The sequence below is a fragment of the Hyperoodon ampullatus genome (genome assembly GCF_949752795.1).
Source record: "Hyperoodon ampullatus genome assembly, chromosome: 19".
Lineage (NCBI taxonomy): Eukaryota > Metazoa > Chordata > Mammalia > Artiodactyla > Ziphiidae > Hyperoodon > Hyperoodon ampullatus.
Genome location: NC_136932.1, coordinates 50,924,141 through 50,947,353, shown reverse-complemented (window position 1 = coordinate 50,947,353; position 23,213 = coordinate 50,924,141). Strand labels below are relative to the sequence as shown.

Sequence of the window (23,213 nt, the reverse complement as noted above, 5' to 3'; positions counted from 1 at the left end):
TGCCACCTTCCCCTCGGCGCTGCGCCGGCGCAGAGCTGGAGCATCCGCGGGGGCCCGGGCACGGAGGACCGACGGCCGGCTGCCCCGCGCCCCGTGCCCAGCGCCCAGCTGCAGGGGCGGCGGCGACATGGCCGCGCGTGTCGGCCTCCTGCTGCGCGCCCTGCCGCTGCTGCTGTGGGGCGGCCTGGACGCCCAGCTCGCCCAGCGAGTAGGCCAGGAGCTGCGCAGGGAGGCGGAGGTACGCGGTGTGTGTGTGGGGGGGGGGCGGAGAGGGTCCGCGTGCTGGAGACCCGCCCGAACTTTGCAGTCAGGCCACTCAGCCGCCCCATCTGAGCTGACCATCGGCGTGACCCTCCCTCGTCCTCCGCACCCTTCGCACTTGCACACAAAGAGCCTGGGGCAGCATTCTCTCCCCACCTACTCCATCACCCTACCCCACCCCCTAACCCCAAGCCAGGGCTGGAACCACGCGGGCAGGCGGATCTGCACTGATTTCCCAGGACAAGGGGAAGGGGCAGCGAAAAGATAGGATAGACATGCCAGAACTGAGGGAGAGGGAACCCCTACACCCCAGTTTAGCGCGGAGCCACTGTCCCTCACCGCCTAGTCTGGGAGACTTAGCAGTTCATTCATCACACGCCCTCCCCAGGTGTCGGACGCTGCGGAGACTCCCAGATTGCTGGCCAGACCGTACTGCTCTCTGGCCCTGGCCGGGGACACGGGAAACAGCTCTGGCTTCCTGGGCCGGTGCTGCCCTGACCAGCTGAGGCTACTGAGCGCCCAAGCTCAGAACTTTCTGCATCTGTAAAATGGGTGAGAGTAGCACACACACACACACACACTCTCTCTCTCTCTTTTTTTTTTTTTTTTTTCTGGCTGTGCTGCGCAGCTTGTGGGATCTTAGTTCCCCGACCAGGGATTGAACCCATGCCCCCTTGCAGTGAGAGCGCAAAGCCCTAACCACTGGACCGCCAGGGAATTCCCAAGAGTAGCATACTCTTAAATTGCTTCTAAGGAGCTTTAAACAGTGCTTCAGGACTGAACTGGAGAAAAGCGGGTGGGGAAGTGGAGGTGAACCTTAAAGATTTCCCATTTCATTTTCCTCCTTTGGACTCAACTGCTTGGTGTAGGTTGCACAATGGGAATTTTTGTGAGGTGGGGTTAGAGGTGAACTTGGGGCATCTACTTTCTAGATATAGGTGATTGTAATAATACACCAGTTTCATTTCTTTCTTCTCCAAAGGAACATCACTGTCTGTGTTCTTATCTCTTCTCTGGATTAGAAACTGGGGTCGCCACTATTTTAAGGAGAAGGGAGGCAAATAAGTTTTAAATGACTGAGCCCAGCATTTTGCCCTGAGACTCTTACAGAGCATCATTCCTGCTGTAAAACTGCCAGTTGTGAGCTTTTCAGTATCCCCACTCCCCTCCCCTAGAAGAGAGAGACATGCTGAATTTAAGAACCCTGAAAAAGGAGGAGGACCGCCTCTGAACCACTCTTCCTTCCACCAGCCCTTTCCCATTACTGCTCCGGAGTATTTGGAAATGACCCTGCTTCCACAAGGGGGTCCTCTCTCCAACTCCTTCACTCCCTCCCCATCTAAGCACTAGTCTCTTGCTCTGTGCTCTCTGCTTTTGCACATTCGGGAATCACTTTGCTTCTCTGAATTTAAAGTCTTACAATATCAAGTGCAGAGTCCTCCTGGCCCCAGGAGAAGGCTTCTGTGTACCAAGCCAAGTCTTGTTAAGAGTTCCAGCCCACCTCCCCCCAGGTCCGGGTCCCAGGCAATACTTGGCTAGAGAACAGAGACCCTATCTCTGCCGCCCATGCCTGCGGTGGCCCCAGATGGAGAGAATTTCATCTTGGGGTGTGCTTGGGAAATGTAATATCTAGCCGATTAGATCTCTTTCCATCTATTTAACATAACTGGGGGAAGGGGATTTTTTTACCTCTGAGAGCAGGAAATATTTTAAAAGCATAAAGAACTCTGGAAATGTGTAATGGGGGTGTGTCCCTATATGCATATATATATATATATATATGCAAATTGTGTGTGTGTGTCGGCATGTCTATATGTAGTTCTGTATATGGTCAATTGCGTGGGCTTCAGTGTCAGGCAGACCTGTGTGCAAACCATCAGTAAATTATTTAACCTCTCTGAGCCTCAGTTTTCTTCTCTGTGTTATGGGGGTTAGTAATGCCTATTTCACAAGATTTTGGTGTGGTTTCATGAGATAATGTATATGAAATACATTCTAGGCTCAGCACGGTACCTAGTATGTAGAAAGCAGTCTATCAAAGGAAGTTGCTCTCAATGTCGTTCTTGTTATTTTAGAAAACGGAGCTTCAAATTAAAGTCCTGGCTTGGTGACTAGCTCTCCTAAAACAATAATACAGGACCAAGTATGTAAGACAACAATTTTCAGCATTTGACAACAGGGCTATAATTCTTAAGAGATGGTGTTGCAGTTACTATGGCTACATTAAAATTACTTCAAAATTCAGTGAGGTAAAAGAACCATGTATTATGTCCATAGATACTGTGGGTTAGAATTTCAAACAGGGCACATCAAGGCAGCTTGTCTCTGCTCTGCAGTGTCTGGGGATGGAACCATCTGAAGGCTGTTTACTCACCTCTCTGGCAGTTGATGCTGGCTGTCAGCTGGGGGCCTCAGTTCTCCATGTGGGCCTATCCACATGGTCTCTGCATGTGGGCTAGTTTGGCCTGCCTCCAAACATGGTGGTTGGGTCTCCAAGCTGAGAGCAGAGAGAGAGAGAGAGAGAGAGAGAGAGAGAGAGAGAGAAGAGAGTGAGAGAAGCAGAAGTTGTATCTCTTTGTGACTTAGACTAGGAAGTTGCATAGCCTCACTTCTGCTGTACTCCACTGTCTGGAGTCACAAACTCCAGGTCAAGGGGTGGGAACACAGACCCCACAGTTGGTGGGAGGAGTGCTGAAGTCACATCGTAAGGAGAGCAGGAGAATGAGAGGTGTTGTGATCATTTCGGGAAATACAACCATCCACAGAAAGGAACCTGCACAAAGTGCGCCCCCTGATCACCCTAGCTCTTTGCTCCGGTTCATTTCCCTGACCGCAGTGCAGGGAGCCAGACCCCAAACAAAGCACAGCAGTCCTGCTGAGCTCATAGACAAAGGTCAAAGTTCAGGAGATGGAAAGAAAGAAATAGTAAAACAGCTGTGTGATCTTAAGCTTGTCTTTTCCCTTCTCTAGTCAGCAGATTCCTCTTCTGTAAAATAAGGGAGTTAAATTTCTTAACTGATTTTTAAGATTCTCTCCAGCACTAACATCCTTTAACTTTGGTATGTTTGTACGCCTTTGCCTCTCTGTGTATGTGTGTATACATTTCATCTACCTATGTCCATGTCTATCTATCTGGCTGTCTCTGTGTGTATTCCTGTGCCCTGCATGCATGGCTCTTATGTGTCCCCTGTGTGCGCACAAAGGAATAAAATCGAGGGCTTTCCAGAGTGGGCTTTGCCTGGCAGGGGACTGACTGCTTACAAAGCTGCATTGTGAACAGGTTCAGTGTTGCCCACTTAGGAAAACTAGAGCTGCTCACATCAGTGATCAGGAACAGCCTCCGCTGCTGAGTTGCAAGATTGAGAGTTAATGAATGACATCATCACCCTGGCCCTCCTCCCATTCCCAGCCAGGCCCTATCCCGTTCTTGGGCAACACAGACTGTCCCGAGAGATCTGTCTACCATGCATTGCTTGGACCTTCCTTAGCACAACCTGGCAATGTGTCCAGGACCTGCCTTCCACTCAGTAATCATGCATATCTGCACGGCTATTCCCAGTGTGCCAGTGCAACAGGAAACTGGGTAGTTGGTTTCTCCAGGGAGACACTGGAGCTTCTGTGGAGTATCCACCACCAGGTGCAGTGTCTGTTTCTCACACCACAGATCCATTCATTTTATTTTGCGTGAGTCAGAAACCCAGAAGCCCGGACATGGAAACCTTTCCCAAGAGCTCAGCTCAGTGATTCATAGGGTGCAGACAAGGCTCTGAAGTGTCCCAGAGGACCACAAGTTGATGGAAAAGCAATTGCCAAGCCAGTCTAAAAACCAAGACATCTATTAATAGTAAAAGCTGGATGGTGGAAGCAGGAACATAGAAGGGAGAGATTGTTGGACAACTCCTCCTAAACACAGTCTTGGTTAGGGCATTAGTTTGTGCCTTAAACTTCGCCCCACACCCAGTGAGGACCATGGGTCCAGACAGTCTGGTTATTTGGCATTAGAAAAAAATACAAGATGGGATCTGGATGGAGACTAGCCAGCTAATGTTTTCCAACTTCCTTAAGGATGGAAAACGAAAGAAGCCACGGGGATTACAGTAAGAGTTATCTAAGTTATACCTAGACAGAACTTTGTGACTATGGGACCGGGGACAAGGGAAAGGAGGAGAAGAGGAAGGGAGTCAGACAGAAGGGAAGGGGAGGTCTTTGCCCAAAATAAAGGAAAGGGGCGGAGCTTGTCCCACTGCCCTGAGAACTTCAGTAGGTTCCAGAAGTCAGAGAGCAAAAGCAATACATTCTGGAAGCAGATGTTTGCCTTTGTGAAGAACATCCTTGGGTGCTATTGAATCCCTGTGGCTTGTCAGAGGGCCCCTGTGGATTGTCATGGGAGATGGGATCCTAGCCTCTTTGGAGTCCCCTGCCTGAGCAGGTTCTTCCCTCTGCTCCACCCCTGGGCCTGCTCGTGGAGGAGACAGAAGGAATCCGGCTAGAAACACCCCCAGTTTTACCTTTTTTCTATTTGAGGGCCATCTCCCAGTGGGGACAGCAGCTTGGACCCTGCTCCTTCGGTTTTAAAGCCTCTGAGTCACTTGCTTAAATGTGAAATAAAACGTCCTGGGATAGGTGTCAGAGGACTTAGATTCAAGTATGAAACACTATACTCCCTTGAGATTTACCTTCCTCATCTTTAAAATGGGAATAACAACACCTGTCCTGCCTGTGTTCTTGCAAGGTAATTGTGAAGCTCAAAGAAGGTGAGATACCCCGAAAAGCTTTACAATAGGTGAGAGCTCACTGCGCTCCTGATTACCAGAAAACATTTTTTTTTTTTTTTTTTTTTTTTTTTTTTGCGGCATGTGGGCCTCTCACCGTTGTGGCCTCTCCCGTTGCGGAGCACAGGCTCCGGACGCGCAGGCTCGGCGGCCATGGCTCACGGGCCCAGCCGCTCCGCGGCATGTGGGATCTTCCCGGACCGGGGCACGAACCCGTGTCCCCTGCATCGGCAGGCGGACTCTCAACCACTGCGCCACCAGGGAAGCCCCAGAAAACATTTTTATTTATGGGACTTGCCAAGGCAGAACATCAACTGCCACCCCCTGCATCTTGACTTGGCTAATAATGCCACAGGTGTATCAGATGATAAACACAATCACACAGAGTCACTATAGAAAGATTAGAATCATAATGAAACATAATATGAGAAGTAATAGATCATAGGTGAAGCAACATGGTTTCTGCCTGAGCTTGCAATTTTTTAATTCTTGGTTTCATTTTTGCTGCTGCAATTCTTTGATATGGAGGATGTCACAGCCACTCTGTGGACAGGAGACTGGAAGCTGACCCCTCCTAGACTAATCTACCAAAGGTCCCTTCCAGCAATGAGGCTCTGCGACTATAAATGGAAAAATAATGTTTTTAATGGAGCAACTATCATAAAGCTTTCCCAAAGCCTCTTCTTGCTGGATTGTCACGACACTCGTGTGAGAAACGTAAAGCAGTATTCCTACCCCCATTTTATATTTTGAGGCACAGGGAGGTTAAGTAGCTTTGCCATAGTTCACATAGCTAATCAGTTGCAGAAATAAGGCTACAATAAGAGAAGGAGCTGGAGTAGATCTTAGCTCTAATCCAACCCCCCCCCCCATTTTATAAAAGAGGAAACTGAGGCCCAGAGAGGCACAGGACTTGCTTAAGGACACACAGTTCACAGCAGCACCAAGAATAAAACAAGACACTCAGTCCAGGGCTCTTGCCCTGCGGCGTTAGTGACTCAGAGCTCCGGGATTCATTTTGCTACACCTCATTGCTAGCCTTGCCCTGCTCAGTAATGGCCAGAATTTCCCCTTCCTTCAGGCACTGAATGGGCTGGGCTCCACACACACTCCCAGGACAAGTCAGGACGGATAAGGACTAGAACCCCCAGAATTCTGATGCCTCTCAGCTTTCTGGGTCTGGGGAGAACCATCTTCATTTTCCCCAAACACCACAGCCACCCCCAGGGCTTTGCAGAGGCGACTCCCCAGGGAAGTGGCCCCAGCCCTGACCAAGTAGGTGAGGCAGGTGGGCGCAAGCTTTCAGACCTGAGCAAGGTGAATCACTGGAGGGGCACAGCCCTCCAGCTTCCTTTCCATGCAGCTCCAGCCCTGGGCTCCATGGGAGAGACGATGTGTGGAGGACAGGTTAGAGAGAAAACCTGGTGTTTGAACTGTGAGGCAAAGAGGAGAAGCCTGGGCATGGCTTCCCTGAAGGGGGACAGCGGTGGTCCCAGGTGGAGCTCGGAGAGCCCCCGAGAGAGCACAGGACACCCTCCCAATCCTGCGTCTTCTCCTGGGATCCCTTTGCCGCACTGTCACCTGCCCTACACCCCTGCTCTTTCTCCCAGGCAGATGGGCATTTCTCTAACCTTTGCAGGGGAAAACAGGCACGGCAAATGGGCAAGCAGAAGAGGGTTAGGGAGGGCTGCAGGAGCAGAGGGCATCTCAACCCTGCCTCCTCCTCACCCCGAGATGTGGGTCTCGCTCCACTCAACAGAACTTTAGGACACTCAGTATTAAGGGCCCCCTTCCTGTAATTAAAAATGTTTTAAGTGGGGCTTCCCTGGTGGTGCAGTGGTTGAGAGTCCGCCTGCCGATGTAGGGGACACGGGTTCGTGCCCCGGTCCAGGAAGATCCCACATGCCGCGGAGCAGTGGGGCCTGTGAGCCATGGCCGCTGAGCCTGTGCGTCCGGAGCCTGTGCTCCACAACGGGAGAGGCCACAACAGTGAGAGGCCCGCATACCGCAAAAAAAAAAAAAAAAAAATGTTTTAAGATATGTGCATAGTAAACATAGAATAAATATAAGGGAGTTCTTAAGTCCTGATAACCCCCATCATAACACTTGGGTGCTTTTATGGAAATATTAAGTGTCAAATTCTTAACATTTCTTTTACTCATTCTTTTGGTGTCTCTTGGCTGGCGTCCTGGATACTTTCTTACTCTGCCTTCTGGAAATTCAGCTCTGCCTTGAAACCCACAGGTCAGCCCAGGACTTCCCCTCTGATGGACCCCTGAAAAAAGCCTCCACCCCCATCCTGCCCTCCACCCACCTTGCCTGCCAAAGTCCCAGGCACGACAGCCCAGCCAGGAAACAGGAGACGCCGCTAGTCAGTTTCCCCTGTCCTCCCCCTGTGTCCAAGGCTTCCAAGTTCCTGAACCGGAGCCAAGTCCCTGATAAGGGCTGGGTGGGTTTGGGGGGAGAGGCACAGGGAGTGCCAACCTGTTAGCCTGTGACCCAATCTCTCCCAAGTCACTCACTCAGCAAAACTGCTTCTAAGGAAACAATTCTCTGACTTCCTTTAGAAAGCCACTCTGTCCATCCTCACCAAGGGACAGGGAGGAGGCATGGAAGAGAACCAGGCACCTGGCTGGGGTGAGGCAAGTCTGAGATAAAGCACCTAGAATAACAGAGGTGTAACTGCCTTGTTCAAAGCACTTGCCATCTTATAGATGGGGTGCATTCCAAAAGTCTCTTGTTAATTTCCCCACTAAGGTAAATCAACCCAATCAACTGTTTATTGAGCATTTACTATATACCAGACAACTATGCTAGATGTGCATTGCTATGTTTAATCCTTCTGAGAATCCTGTGGGGTTATTTCTGTTCTCACATTGTGAGTGAAGAAATGGAGGCTCAGAGAGGTTAAGTAGTTTGTCTCTGGCCACCCAGCAGAGTCATGGTTGGGAACAGGTTCTTGATTCCAAGACCTGTGGCTATTCTATGATGCCACACTGTGTTGAGCAGTAAAGAGTCTTCCAGATTAAGCCCCTAGAACTCCTTTAATCCATTATGCATCCCCAAATGGTGTACCTATGCAAAGGGAAAGAAGAAAACAATAGTGCTGAAATACTAATAAGTTAGCGCAGGAAAACAATAAAATGGACTTGGAAGGAGTTTGTCTAGAATAAGGGCTCCTTATGGAAAGTGGCTTCATTGAGAAGAGGATGTGGAGGTCTCTGGAGACAGATATAACGAAATCCACAAAACGGAGGCGGGATACTTGCAAAGGTTTAGAGGCTTGCCGGTCCTGGCATTTAGCGTCTGGTTTCATTCCCAACTTGTGCCTTTTCCTTGACGCAGCAGCTATGATTGGAGTTGATCTGAGTTAAGAAATACAGCAGAGGGCTTCCCTGGTGGCGCAGTGGTTGAGAGTCCGCCTGCTCATGCAGGGGACACGGGTTCGTGCCCCGGTCCGGGAAGATCCCACATGCTGCAGAGCGGCTGGGCCCGTGAGCCATGGCCGGTGGGCCTGCGCGTCCGGAGCCTGTGCTCCGCAACGGGAGAGGCCACAGCAGTGAGAGGCCCGCGTACTGCAAAAAAAAAAAAAAAAAAAGAAATACAGCAGAGAAGAAGGAAGACAGAAAATTATTTCTGGATAGGTAACACAGCAAGGAGGGGTAAAAATGAAGAGTCGATGTGTGACTGTATAAGAATTCAGCAGCCCGGGGTGATTTTTTTAATCCATTGGTGGGGCTTTATGAGTGAAAAGGGCAAGCAGGGAGCCGAGTGCATCATTCCCCTGAAGGGCAGGACTGCTGATAGGGATGGGCAATGAGTCACACACTTCTTTCCACTGGCTTCCAAGAACTGAATCCAGCTGATCTGTTGTTGGCTTGGAACTGAGTCCAGGTTCTGGCTTTGATGCCAGGACTCTTTCTGCTATAGCTCATAGACCTTGTTGGGAAAAGGGATGAGCCTGGGCGTGATGTATGTGACATGGACCCTCGGAGACCCAGGGAGGGGAAAGGGTGCCACACCGTGGGAAAGCTGACCTTTCTCTCTCCCCCAGGCATTCCTGGAGAAGTACGGATATCTCAATGAACCCGCCCCCAGTAGTCCCGCCTCCACGCGATTCAGCAATGCCATCAGGTAAGACAGAGGGATGTGGAGGACTTGGTGGTGCTGGAGTGCAAAGCTCCGGTCACCTCCTCCCTCCTCCCTCCTCTTAGAAGGCTGGTCTCCCACGTGTGCCCAGGGGGTCACACTCCATTGCTCCCTCCCTTGGCCCAGCATCCTGCTGTCTCCAGGGAAGCTCCCTGCATTCATCCCCACCGGCCAGCCTCGCACTGTGGTCCTTTATCTCAATTCCTCCTAACAGGGAGTTCCAGTGGGTGTCCCAGCTGCCCATGAGCGGGATGCTGGACGCCGCCACGCTGCGCCAGATGACGCAGCCCCGCTGTGGGGTGGCAGATACCAACAGCCAGGTGGCCTGGACCAAGAGAGTCAGTGCCCTATTTACTGGACGTCGGGCCAAAATGAGGCGTAAGAAACGCTTTGCCAGGCAAGGTGAGCACTGTTAAAATCTAGCTGGGCTGGGGATTCCCCAGCATCCTGAAGCCCCATGGCCAGAAAAATACGTCTCATCCTTGGACTGGGCTCTGTGAATAACCTCGCTCCCCTAGGGTGGGTGAATAGGACCTCTCAACCCAAGGACCATCTTTGTGAACACAGATATTTAAGTCAGAATTATGCCTAAATTGATGAATTTTCTTTTTGTTAAATTTTTCTTTATTTTTTCATGTAAAAAAATTTATTTATTTATTTATTTTTTGGCTGCGTTGGGTCTTCGTTGCTGCGCACGGGCTTTCTCTAGTTGTGGCAAGCGGGAGCTCTCTTTGTTGCAGTGCGCGGGCTTCTCATTGTGGTGGCTTCTCTTGTTGCGGAGCATGGGCTCTAGGCCTGCGGGCTTCAGTAGTTACAGCACGGGGGCCCAGTAGTTATGTCTCATGGGCTCTAGAGCACAGGCTGAGTAGTTGTGGTGCACAGGCTTAGTTGCGCCATGGCATGTGGGATCTTCCCGGACCAGGGCTCGAACCCGTGTCCCCTACACTGGCAGGCGGACTCCTAACCACTGCGCCACCAGGGAAGTCCCTAAATTGATAAATTTTCATTGTGCAAGTATTTTCCAGAGCAAACCCCATCAAGCCCACTTAATGCCTTGATCAATTTGCTATGTAGGGCAGTTAAACCATTGCCAACATTTTCCTTTATATTTGACTGAAGTCATTTTCATCAGAATCGATTGTTTTTTCAAAAGAATTATTCAACAAAGATGTGATTCATTGATCAGTTTTATTTTGACCACGCCACATTTTTTAACAGCATTATGGAAAAACAATTCACATACCATAAAATTTACTCAAAGTGTACAGCTCAGTGATTTTTAGTATATTCACAGCATTGTGCAACCATCATCACAATCTAATTCCAGAACGTTTTCATCACCTCAAGAAGAAACCCCATGCCCAAAATGAAAGTCACTCCCACTCTCCCTCTTCCCAGCCCCAGGCAACCACTAATCAATATCCTCTCTGACTCTGCAGATTTGCTTATTCTGGACATTTTCACATTACAGTTTCTGCCATTGTGGTTTTCCTTGTGTAGTTTTGGGTTTTTCCTTCCCTTCCCCCCCTCCACTTCCTCCTTCTTTGTCCAAATCCAATCTTCCAGGATCAGATGTTACAGATCTATGATTTATGAAGGAGATTTAATTCTTCTATCAATTCTTCATCAATAACAAGTTTAACTGTGTGTAATTTTTTTTAAATTTATTTATTTTAGGCTGCGTTGGGTCTTTGTTGCCGCACGCGGGCTTTCTCTAGTTGCGGCCAGCGGGGGCTACTCTTCGTTGCGGCGCACGAGCTTCTCATTACAGTGGCTTCTCTTGCTGCGGAGCATGGGCCCTAGGCACGTGAGCTTCAGCAGCTTCAGCAGTTGCAGCACGCGGGCTCAGTAGTTGTGGCTCGCGGGCTCTAGAGCGCAGGCTCAGTAGTTGTGGCACACGGGCTTAGTTGCTCTGTGGCATGTGGGATCTTCCCGGACCAGGGCTCAAACCTGTGTCCCCTGCATTGGCAGGTGGATTCTTAACCACTGCACCACCAGGGAAGCCCTAACTGTGTGTAATTTTAACATCTTGTTTGTACTAAGTCTAGTTTTCTCTGCTCCGTTTTCACAGTTTTCAAGACTCCTAACAAGATGGGGTTGCTCAGTCAGGTTCTCATCTCATTCATTTTACTGTGAGCGCTTAGGGCCATTGCCTCTTTTAATTTGCATTAACTACTCTGGCTGACAATACGCATTATGAAGAGAACAAGCGGCACACTGTTGTTATTTCTTAGCTAATTCGTAAGGAAATTGTCAGCTGTTCTCAGCTGTGGGAGGATGTCTGTTTCCAGGTACTTGCCAAGCCAGCTCCACCGTGTCTACACATCCAGCCACTCTGGGTCCCCAGTACTGCCTAACCGCATTCTGGTAAAACAAGGAGGAGCGATGGGGTCCAGACTCTGGGCTCAAGATGTCCTTGGTGTCAACCTGTTCTGCATCCCCCAGTGTTTCTGGATGGCAGTGGGGAAGGACAAGGTAGAATGGAGGAGCGGTGTGAGCTGGAGCAGCATCCCTGGATCCGGAGCTCTGAGTTTAGCTGTGTGACCTGGGCCACGTCACTATGCTCTGTTTCCTCATCGGAAACAGCTTGTTCAGGTTGCAAAGGAGAGGCGCTGATTACTAAGGGGAAAGGCTTGTTGTGAGAATATGGTGGAAAATGGGGCAGCCCCGGATAGTCTCAATAGCGACACTTCCAGCCTAGAGTCGATGTCCCAGAGAATTGAGACGATGCTTCCTGGGCATTCAGGACATGACCTGAGCATGAGGGATGCTTCCTCCAGGCAGCATCTCTTCTTCTCATGCCCTAAGGGAGGAACTGATCGAGTCCATTTGTCACTATCCAATTTGGAGCATCCCTTTTGGACAGAAATTCATGCTAAGGCACCTCCCTCTCCATCTCATTATCTGACACTGACCCCTGGTCCAGACAGCAGTGGCCAGACGAGACAGAGAATTTCTCTCTTATTCACACCATGAACCACAGCAGCTTGAATTCTTTACCTCCTGGGTGGGAAGACATTCCCTAGAAAAGAGCTGTGAGCTTGGCAGGCACCATGCACTTCCTATGCCTTAGGAAAGAAAATGTAGTAATAACAGTTAATACACACTGAGCCTTTATGATCATGCCAAGCATGGTTCTAAATGGATTAACTCATTTAATCCAATAACAACCCAATGAGATGGGTACCATTATTATCCTCATTTACAGATGGGGAAAATGAGGGACAAAGAGCTTGAGCAACTTTCCCAGGGCCACATAGCCAGAGTGTGGCCAAGCCTTCTTTTCACTGGGAGGACTGAGGGATTGCTGGATGTGAAAAAACCCAGAACATGGGTAGGGGCGTAAAACATGATGTGGATTTCTAGGCCAGTGACTTTCCATTATGTGGGTAAATGCTATACCGATGAAACTGGGTTCCAGGTTTGCCAGATAAAATACAGGATGCCCAGTTAAATTTGAATTTCAGATGAACAACTTAACTGTTTTGTTTTCACATACTTATACTACAAAAAGTATTTGTTGCTTATCTGAAACTCACATTGAACTAGGCGTTCTACATTTTCATTTGCTAAAGCTGGCAACCTCATTCCAAGCACCAGCTCCGGACTCTGTGCCTGCAGGGCTGATCTTCAATGTCCCTGCTCTCTCACACAGCTGGTGGAGGTGGGAAGCCCCGGGGCGGAGGGGTGGGGGTGGGTGTATCTGGGTGGAGAACGAAGGAGCAGGGATATTGACTGTGCACCCACCACATGCCAGGCAGCTTCGTGCTGCCTTTTCATTTGCTATTTCACTTTTACCAGGAGGTGAGTCTTACCAACCCCACTTTGCAAGTAAGGAAACTGAGGCTTGGAGAGAGTCTATAATTTGATACGTGAGGTTGTAAGCAAAGGGACTGGGATTTCAACCCACGTTCTCTCCACAGTATCAGTTGCCTGTTGGGAGTCAGGATTCCAGGGTCCACCCCCACCCCCAGGCAAGGAGTCTAGCTCTCTGCCCTTCCCCATCTCCTTTTCCTTCCCTCTTCCCTTTTGAATTTTGGAGCAAGGGTGTGGTGGGTGCAGTGCCAGGTGCTGCTGTGGCCTGAGGGTTGCCATGGAAACCAGCCCTGCCTGGCCAGGAGTTTGGGATGGGGACCTGAAGTGGCAAGCCTGCTCCAAGGACTCAGACCTACAAGAAGACAGGGACGAGGGCTCAGGCTGCTGGCCAGGCGGTTCCTTTCTCACCGGCAGCCCCACCAAGGACCCCCCATCCAGCTCTGCTCTCAAAGAAAATTAGTCTCTCAATACCAGTCCTATGTGTCCTCCCTAGCCTCCCCACTTCTTGCCCATGGAGTGAGGGGCCTCCCTAGCTGCAAAGAGGCAGAAGGAGCTGCCTCACACGTTTCTAGAAGCTTGAAGGTTTTGGGGGGGTGGGGGAGTCTGAGAGTTGGTCACCCATAGCAGGGTGTGAAAGAGCCCAGCGCCAGCCTGCCCTGTGCCTGGTGAAACTTACGATTCAATGAGAAGTGTTATTGGTACCTCGTGAACCCTCAGGCGGCGCCTCTGGCCTTCCTCCAGGCCCTCCTGCTCTGCCTTCCTTAGAATCCTTCCCTCTTCCCTCCCTGAGGGTTGGTCACTGGCTGGGAGGGGTTGGGTGGCTGCCAGGCCCAAAGGGGTGAGAGAAGGGACACTCCCAGCCCCACTTGCATGGAGGATGGAGGGGGAGGGAAAGTGTGCTCAGCTCTTCTGACAGCTGGAGAATTCAGGAGAATTTCAGCTTGCGCAGAGCCCCTGCTTTGACCCAGAGGAGCGATGTTTAGGCAAATTTATAAGCCTTGAGTCTTAGCAAACGGGCCTGCTTATCTGTGTGGTACAGTGGCCGGCGCACTGGATTTGGTGTCGGGGCCTGGGCTCAGGGCCTAGCCCCGTCACTCACTCGTTCTGAGGCCCTTCCTCCTGGCCTCAATTTCAGCAAACTAGAGCAGAGAGATGGACAAGGCGATGGCCAAATGTCCATGATGTCACTCCTCCTACCTGGTTCAGGCAAGGGTACCCCCAGGACAAAAAGGCAGGAGATCTGAACCCTCACCTGCCCCCCAAGGGGAGAGGAGGCCCTGTCCCCTGGCCTGGCCTCCTAGCACAGCCGGGCCTGGCCTCCTAGCACAGCCGGGCCTGCCCTGTCCACCCATCACCTGTGCTCCAGGGACTCTGGTCCATTTGGGAAACTGAGACCCAAAGGCAGCATGGTTCTCGGCTGCTCACGGGAGTCCTACCTCCAGAGCTGTGAGTCTTCCACAGTTTCAGCCCCTGAGCTTGCAGGGCTCAGAAATAGCCCACGAAAAACTCTGGGGTCTGGACCTTCTGAGCACCCTGGTCCTGGGTGCAAGGCGAGCTGCAGAGGGACACGGCTGACCTGGGGCTCGGGCAAGAGGCCAGAGTCTCAGGCCTCAGGGAGGAGCTGCAGTCTGAGGCAAAGGAATAGGAACTCTTAACTAAGTGGAGATGGAAAAATCTCTCTCGGTCAGTGACAAACACACCCTTTGTTCTTATTTGTTTTCACCTCAGAGCTCTGCAGAGTCCCTGAGGAAGTGAGGGGGAGGGCCAGGGGTCAGAGAAGGACCTCGAATAAATGGGCCTTGTGGTCTCTAGTCAGCAGCAGGCCCAGGGCACGGGAAAAGGAGCCGGCAGGAGGGTGTGCGGGGTGGAGAGGAGGAACGGGGAGAGGGCAGTCATGGCTGTGGCCCCCGTGGCTCCACCCGACACAGTAGACAGGGGCTGGGGTTCGCTGCCAGCAAGAGATGCAGCACGGTTTTCAAGCTCAGCCCAGATTGTAGGGAAGATGGCCCCAGACCCAAGACTCCTTCAGGTTGGGGACTCTTCCTGGGTAGAGGCTGCTCATCCCCTGTCATACTGGAACCTCCCCAGGTCGAGCCACTGGACTAGGGACCGTGCAGGACAAGGGTAGTCTTGTCAGTCTGAGAGCAGTGTCTCCACAGCCAAACAGTGGGCTTCCCATTTGGGCTGTGTTTCCTCCATCACATCAGGGACTTCCTGGAGGAGGACCTCTCTCCCCATCAAAAGGGTCCGCAGGGAGCAGCCCCAGGCTCTGCAGCAGGTGTGACTGATGCGGCCTCTCTGGGTGGCAGGCAGCAAATGGTACAAGCGGCATCTCTCCTACCGCCTGGTGAACTGGCCCCAGCACCTGCCTGAGCCGGCAGTTCGGGGGGCCGTGCGTGCCGCCTTCCAGCTGTGGAGCAACGTCTCGGCACTGGAGTTCTGGGAGGCCCCGGCCACAGGCCCCGCTGACATCCGCCTCACCTTCTTCCAAGGGGACCACAACGACGGGCTGAGCAACGCCTTCGATGGCCCAGGTGCTGACACAGAGCCTCTCTCCCACACGGCAGGAGGGAAACCCAACTAGGAGAGGCAGTCTGGGGAAGGCAGTAGAGCCTTCACTCCCCCTTTGGCCTTGGCCAAGCTGCAGCCCCCTCTGAAGAACCTTCAGTCTTCCCATCTGTAGAATGGGAACAGTGGTCCCTGCCCTATTAGGTGCCTCATGGCTGAAGGGACGGTCACATGAGGTTCTCCATGGAAAGTGCTTTGCAAACTCTAAAGAGTATTATCTCTTTTGGGAGAAACTTCTGGGGTCTTGTCATCCATCCCCTGCCTCTAGTCAGGTCTGTGCCTCTCTTGTTCTCCAGGAGTGGATGTTCTCCAGACCAAGGCTCTAAAAACATCCAGAGGCCACCACAACCCCACTCCCGCCCTCCGACCACCCACTGCACAGTCACTGCCACAGGGCAAGAGGCATTCTACCCTCTCCCTGCCACCTGCTTCACACACCCACAGCCCAGACTGTTCTGTTTGCCCCCGACCTAAAGGCTTACGGCCGCAGTGTAAACCACTCTCCTCCCCTTCTGCCCAGCACTAGCCTTCACAACCTGAATGCAGGCCATCCGTGCATCTCCTCCCCACTAGTGAGGCGAGGAGACCTGATCAGACCCCTTCAGGGTGGGGACTTAAGCCCTTATGTCACCTGGGTACTTGGGCCCCACCTCTCCTGCTTTCCATCAAGCCCACTCAGAGCAAAGCCCACTTTCAAGCCCTGCTGCTGAGACCCAGGGTAGGACTGGGAGAGATTTAGGCTCTTCAAGAATCCACATGTAGGGCTTCCCTGGTGGCGCAGTGGTTGAGAGTCCGCCTGCCGATGCAGGGGATACGGGTTCGTGCCCCAGTCTGGGAGGATCCCACATGCCGCGGAGCGGCTGGGCCCGTGAGCCATGGCCGCTGAGCCTGTGCGTCCGGAGCCTGTGCTCCGCAACGGGAGAGGCCACAGCAGTGAGAGGCCCGCGTAACGCAAAAAAAAAAAAAAAAAAAAAAAAAGAATCCACATGTAGTACACACACGTGCTTGCATGTAACTCACTTCACCCACTATATCTCCATGAGACATTGATATCCATACCCAGGTCCCCAGGTGGAGTCTGGTCACTAAGACAGCACTGGACTGGGAGTCAGCTCTCTGATTTGAGAGAGGTGTTTTGTCTGAGTTTATGTCTTCTCCCTTCGAAACTCGCCCATCTGTCTCCCAGGATGTGAGGGTTAAACAGAAAGGGCTTACATGGCTCGAAACAGCTTGGGGCATATTCAAAATTAGAAGCGTGTATTCCTCCTACAAATGGCCGGCTCTCCAGTCCCCAGGAGGCTCCCTTTAAAGGCAGCCTCCCAACTTTTGCCAGTCCCCTCTGGCCTGGGCTCCAAGAAGGCAACGCCAGAAGGACCTTCAGTGGGCTTCTAGGCCAGCATCATTGCAGTGCTGTTTGCCGACTCCTGTGGAAAGTGAATTGTGAGGGGGTAGGACCCTAGAAACTGCAAAATTGCATCTGGGGCCCACTACCAGCTTGAGAATCGCTGATCCAGCCCATCTTCCTCTGCTCACTCCTATTACAAGCAGGGAAGCAGGGAAGTAGAGACCCACACAGGACCCTGGCAGAGGGAAGGCAAGAGTGAAAGGACGCAAGAATATACAGACTTTTTTTTTTTTTTTGCCCCACTGCGTGGCATGCGGGATCTTAGTTTCCTGACCAGGAATCCAACCCGTGCCCCCTGCAGTAGAAGTGCAGAGTCCTAACCACAGGACGGCCAGGGAAGTCCCCTATATACGCTTCTCTCTCTCTCCTTTTTTTTTTTTTTTTATAAATTTATTTATTTTTGACTGCGTTGGGTCTTCGTTGCTGCACGCAGGCTTTCTCTAGTTGCGGCGAGCGGGGGCTACTCTTCATTGCCGTGCGCGGGCTTCTTATTGCAGTGGCTTCTCTTGTTGCAGAGCATGGGTTCTAGGCACGCAGGCTTCAGTAGTTGTGGTGTGCGGGCTCAGTAGCTGTGGCTCGCTGGCTCTAGAGCTCAGGCTCAGTAGTTGTGGCGCAAGGGCTTAGTTGCTCTGCGGCATGTGGGATCTTCCTGGACCAGGGCTCGAACCCGTGTCCCCTGCATTGGCAGGCGTATTCTTAACCACTGTGCCACCAGGGAAGTCCCCCCTATATGTACCTATTAATAAATAAGCTATACCTACCCATAAACACACTCAGCACCCAGATCAAGAAACAACATTACCAACACCCCAGAAGTCTCATTAAGCCCCCTCCGGGGGTAGCCACTGTCCCTACTCCTAGATCTCTTCGAAAGTAAGTAACGGTTATTACCTGCGGTAGACACTAAGTATTACATGTAACATACACAAGTACACACATCCCTTTTTAATACTCAGAACAACCCCATGAGGAGCAACTCCCTTATCAACATGCCCATTTTTCAGATCTAAAATCTAAAAGCTAAGACACAGAGAGGTTAAGCTATCTGCTCAAGGTCACACAGCTAGTAAGGGGATAAAACAGGGATTGGAAGCTAGGCAGTTTGGCCCCGTGCTCTTTGTACACCACGCTCTCTCTTAGGCTTCCAGGCCCCATAGCCTAGTCATCTGTTCATTGCTCCACACTTCAGCTTCTGCCAGACTTAATTAGGAGGGAAATTACTCATCAAAAAAGCATACACACGCCAATGGCATTTGCGCCGGGCGGTGGGAAGTTGGGGGGTGTCGCGGGCGGCGGCTCCGCCTGACCTCCTCGCCGCCTGTAGGCGGCGCCCTGGCGCACGCCTTCCTCCCCCGCCGCGGCGAAGCGCACTTCGACCGCGACGAGCGCTGGTCCCTGAGCCGCCGCCGCGGGCGCAACCTGTTCGTGGTGCTGGCGCATGAGATCGGCCACACGCTCGGCCTGACCCACTCGGCCGCGCCGCGCGCACTCATGGCGCCCTACTACAAGAGGCTGGGCCGCGACGCGCTGCTCAGCTGGGACGACGTGCTGGCCGTGCAGAGCCTGTATGGTGAGCCCCCGGCGCGCTCGCCACTGCGCTCTCCCCTGTCCCCTGCGCCCCGGGATCCCCAGGGCTCGGACACCGGCTCTTCAAATAGGATCGCCCATCCTAAGCGCAGGAAGCTGGCCTCCCCATCACTGGTCCTTCCCGATGCTGAAGCTTCGGGCTCCCCTCAAATCTTGAGAAACCTCATCTCCTGCTGTGCTCCACCCGCATGCCTGGCCTCTGTCATCCCAACCAATTCCTGGGCACAGCCCTCCTCTGCGTTCCAGTTGCTGATTCCTGCCCAACCAGGGCGGCGCAATTCCTCTCGTATCCCTGCCCCATCACCCAGACCCAGTCCTCGGTCCCACCCAGACCCCAGAGCCCTCGTTCCTGCTCCCAGCTCCAGTGGCTCTCCCCCAGCACTTCCCTCTCCGTGAGCTGATGCCCACTTTTCCCCCAAGCCTGGGCCTCTGCCTGGCTGTGGACTTAGACAAGGTCTTCTCCTGCAGAATGAACTGACTGGTGCTTCCCAGAGATTTATCTGGACCCCAGCCCGGGGCTGTGACCCTGAGTACCTGGTGTGGTGGGCAGGGCCAGGATCCCTAGGATCAAGTCACCATTGCATCCCGGTTAGCAGTTGCTCTTGGGCAAAGCACTTCCCCTTTTAGAGCCCTCGGTTTTATCTTCTGGGGGGAAAAAAAGCGGGGGGATAATAATTGAGGCCCTGCTTACCTCCCAGGGCTGTTCTGGTGGATATGAACATGCTTTGTAGCCTAAGAGACCTACACAAAGGTAGTAATAATTGCTGCTATTTCTCGAGTGTCTACTATGGGCCAGACGCTTAACACACCCATGAGGTATCTTATTATCCACAAATGAGGAGAATGGGGCTCAGAGACGTTAGATAACTTGTCCAAGGTCACCCAGCTAGGAAGGTGCAGACCAGGATTCAGGGGCTGGTGCCGAATTCTAAGCCTGTTGGATTCTGCCTCATTCTCATAAGTGAAGTATAGTGATGCCATTATTATAACTGCTGTAATTATCACAGCCCAGGCCCCTGAACTCTGCCCTCATGCCATCTGCATTGTCCAGGACTCAGGGAAGAGGACCCTCTGCCCTTTTTAGTTCCAAACCCTTGTTTGGTTCCCCCACTCCGATTTTACCCTTTTCCAGACTGTTCGGCAGGAAAGAGGACTTCTGAGTTTGGTGCTATGGTTATAACACCAGCAACCAAGGACAGACAGCTCTTAACCCCCGACCCCTGCCCTCCTTCCCTGCCCCTCCTGTCAGATAATGAAATGAACCAAGGGGGAGGTCTCGAGCACTCAACACACCCCCAACCAGTGTGCGTTCTCTCCCGCTTCCCTCCTTCCCTGTGAAGGGAAGCCCCAGGGCGGCTCAGGGGCCATCCAGCTCCCCGGAAAGCTGTTCACGGACTTTGAGGCCTGGGACCCCCACAGACTCCAAGGAAGGCGCCCCGAAACCCGAGGTCCTAAATATTGCCACTCTTCCTTCGATGCAATCACTGTAGGTAAGATGGTCCCGCTGGTTCCTTGCTTCCTCCTTCCCTCCTCCTCCTCCACATCTCCAGGGGTCTCCGGAGCTGGAGTACAAGGTTGGGGGATGAATTATAAAATCCAGAAATCCCAAGTCACAAGCATTCTGCAGGGTAGCAAGCCCACGCCAAGCAAAACGCTGCTTCCTCCTGCACTTCCCCTCTGCCCCAGCTGTGCATGCTGCATCCTCTCTCGTCAGTTTGGGAAGCTGGGTTCTAAGGAAGCACCTTCCCTGGAAAGAAGGCAGGAGGCTGATGGTCACTCCTCAACTTTCTCTTGTCTCCGGGCAGATGGGCAACATCGACTGTACATATTTCAAGGGAACCAGTTCTGGGAGGTGACAGCTGATGGCAACGTCTCAGAGCCCCACCCACTACAGAAAAGGTGGGCAGGGCTGCCCCCCCATATTGAGGCTGCTGCGGTGTCCTTGGAGGATGGAGACTTCTACTTCTTCAAAGGTACCAGCCCTGGGGCACATGAGAAAATTGAAGCCTAGAGAGGGGAGGAGTCTGCCCAAGGTCAAAAGAGGGGAGGAGTCTCAATTCCATTCTGAACCTGTGGCCCCAGGAACTCTCCCAGAAGATTCTTTTAGTGATGGATTGGGGGGCACAGGTGTCACGGTTGTCCCAGAGAGAGAGCGGGTGGGAGAGTTTCAGAGAAGAGTCTAGAGGGAAGCAGAGGATGGCTCTGAGCTCTGCAATACAGCAGAAGGACAAACCTTCCTTGGAATCCTGGCTGTGTGAGTCTGGGCCTGTCACTTGACTCTTGGAGCTTGAATTTGTTGAACGGGGAAAATAATCCCTCAGGTTTGTTGGGGAAGGAGGATTCAAAGAACATAATGTCTGAGGACTGTGCAGTATATTACTTGAGAAAATTGTGTTCATTCATTGATTCAACAAATATTGAGTGCCTTCTACAAACTCGGCTGGAGGTGTTGGGATACAGTAGTGATCAAAACAGAATTCCCTGCCCTCACAGAACTGTTGGTAGTAATGGCCGTGGAGAAAGCCCCTGGACTTCCCTGAAGTCTACCACTCACCTGGGAGGGCGCGTGCTTCCTGCCCGGGGTGGGGAGGTTCCTTCAGAGCAAGCTGCCCTCTGCGGACACCTGCTGGAAGTGGAGGCCACAAGAGTCCCTCCTGTACTCTTTACAACTGATCTATTTTGATGATCACGAATACTGACCACCTTGGACTCCAACATGAAGGGGAGCAGGAATATGGGGGGACAGAGGCGGGGTGGAGGACCGAAGGGCGAGCGCACCAACTCACGCTGGCTCTGCCGCTGTCCCACAGGGAGTCGATGCTGGAGGTTCCAGGGCCCCAAGCCGGTGTGGGGCTCCCCACAGCTGTGCCGGGCAGGGGGCCTGCCTCCCCACCCGGATGCTGCTCTCTTCTTCCCTCCTCTGAGTCGCCTCATCCTCTTCAAGGGCGCCCGCTACTACGTGCTGGCCCGAGGGGGGCTGCAGGTGGAGCCCTACTACCCCCGAGGCCTGCAGGACTGGGGCGGTGTCCCCGAGGAGGTCAGCGGCGCCCTGCCCAGGCCCGACGGCTCCATCATCTTCTTCAGAGACGACCGCTACTGGCGCCTCGACCAGGCCAAACTTCGAGCAACGCCCCTGGGCCGCTGGGCCACAGAGCTGCCCTGGATGGGCTGCTGGCACGCCAACTCGGGGGGCACCCTGTTCTGAAGACGCCCCCACCTCTTAGTGAATTGCTGGCGCTCTCGTGGCCAACGTGTATCCCCAGCCCCAAGGGCAGACCCTGTCTGGAAGCCTCTGAGCCTCCCTGCAGAAGTCCGATCTGCATTTGTTCCCTGGAGAATGTTTTTGTGCTGTCAAGACATTGATCTTTGTGGGATCAATTCAACGAGAAGCTGAAAAGGATCCCAGACCCCACGGCCCTTTCCCCAAAGACTCATTCCTCCCCAGGCCTTGGGGATTTTGTTTCTTCCCCTAAAGGTGCAGTTCCTGTCCATGAGGCCACAGCACTGGGCAACCAGGAAGGATGCAAAACTCAATGGACAAGTTGGGACCACTTTGCAAGACTGTCCCTTCCCCTCAGGACCTCCTGGCTCAGTCCTTGGAGGATTGTGTCTTATTTAATCAGAGGCCCCACCCCCAGGAAGACTGGATGGATTGAGTACAAGGGTCTCCAACCTCAGGGGTGTCAGGACCCAGAACAAGAAGGAGACCGACGCAGGCCTGCTGGGCCCTGTTTCTTTCAGGGGTTGGGGGGAAGGCTGGAATAAAGAGGTGCTCCCAGCTGGTGGGCCTGGAGGGGGGAAGCGGCCTTCCTTGGACACGTTTCCAGTGAGAGCGGGTGGGTATGGATGCTAGGGAGGCTGCAACCATGTTCTTCCGGTCAAAGCCGGGACCAGTGAGTTGTGCGTGTGTGTAGTTGTGATGGGGAGAGAGGCCCTGCCTCTCTCCTCAAAAATCAGAATATCCTTCGCCCACCTCATCCCCCAGGCCAGATGAAGGACCCTGTGTGGCAGGAGGGGGACAGGGGCCTCTCTGGAGGTCTGCACAGCTGCAGTCGCTGGGAGCTCTGCAGGCCGGGAGAGCTTCGTGCTCACAATGGCCCCATTCTCCTGGCCACGCACGAAGCATTCCAGGAGCTCCCGCTGGCCGGCCGAGAATAGCTGGGATTCCTGGAGAAGGACCCAGCTCCCCGGCCTCCCAGTCTTCTGTCTCAGCGGCTTCTGGGGCTGGTTCTCTCGTCCTGCCCCCTGCACACCTGCCAGTGCCTCCTCTGCACACACACTGACCTCAGCCAGACCGGGCTTCCCGCGGGAGGGGAGGAAGGTCCGGCCAGCTTCAGCCCTCAGCTGCCAGTGGGCATTCCTGGCCCAGCAGCTTCATTTTCTTCTCTGCGCGGTGGGGAGAATGGCCTTTGACTGCCCTTGGCTGCAAGTGCTTTGCTCCGCCCCGTCGGGGGGGGGAGTTGCAGGGAGGAGGCTCTCCGCCTGCCCTTTTCCCTCTGGCTTGAACCCGGGGGAAGAGGAGGAGGGTCGATCTTTATCCCACGCCCCACCTCAAGGCACTGACACTTGGATTAGGAGCTTTATTGAAGGATTTGAGGGGAGGGGCACGTTTCCCAGAGGGGTTATTTTCTCTAGGCGACGCCTCTGCTCACCGG

The 23,213-nt window shown here is 52.9% G+C and overlaps 1 protein-coding gene across 3 annotated transcripts; it reads left to right on the top strand.

Moving 5' to 3' along the window:
* Nucleotides 1-127: 127 nt before the first annotated feature.
* On the top strand, nucleotides 128-21,763 carry MMP28 (matrix metallopeptidase 28; the record flags this gene model as incomplete). Of its 3 annotated transcripts, none has more annotated exons than XM_079724744.1 (8): nucleotides 128-238; nucleotides 9,088-9,167; nucleotides 9,397-9,584; nucleotides 15,308-15,532; nucleotides 18,296-18,541; nucleotides 19,899-20,048; nucleotides 20,436-20,531; nucleotides 21,369-21,763. In XM_079724744.1, the coding sequence occupies 8 exons, from the start codon at nucleotides 128-130 to the stop codon at nucleotides 21,761-21,763; spliced, it is 1,491 nt and encodes a 496-aa protein (XP_079580870.1). The 3 variants fall into 3 exon arrangements, with proteins under 3 accessions (XP_079580870.1, XP_079580868.1, XP_079580869.1); XM_079724742.1 differs by having other exon boundaries at nucleotides 20,364-20,531; XM_079724743.1 differs by having other exon boundaries at nucleotides 19,899-20,056; nucleotides 20,402-20,531.
* Nucleotides 21,764-23,213: the final 1,450 nt, after the last annotated feature.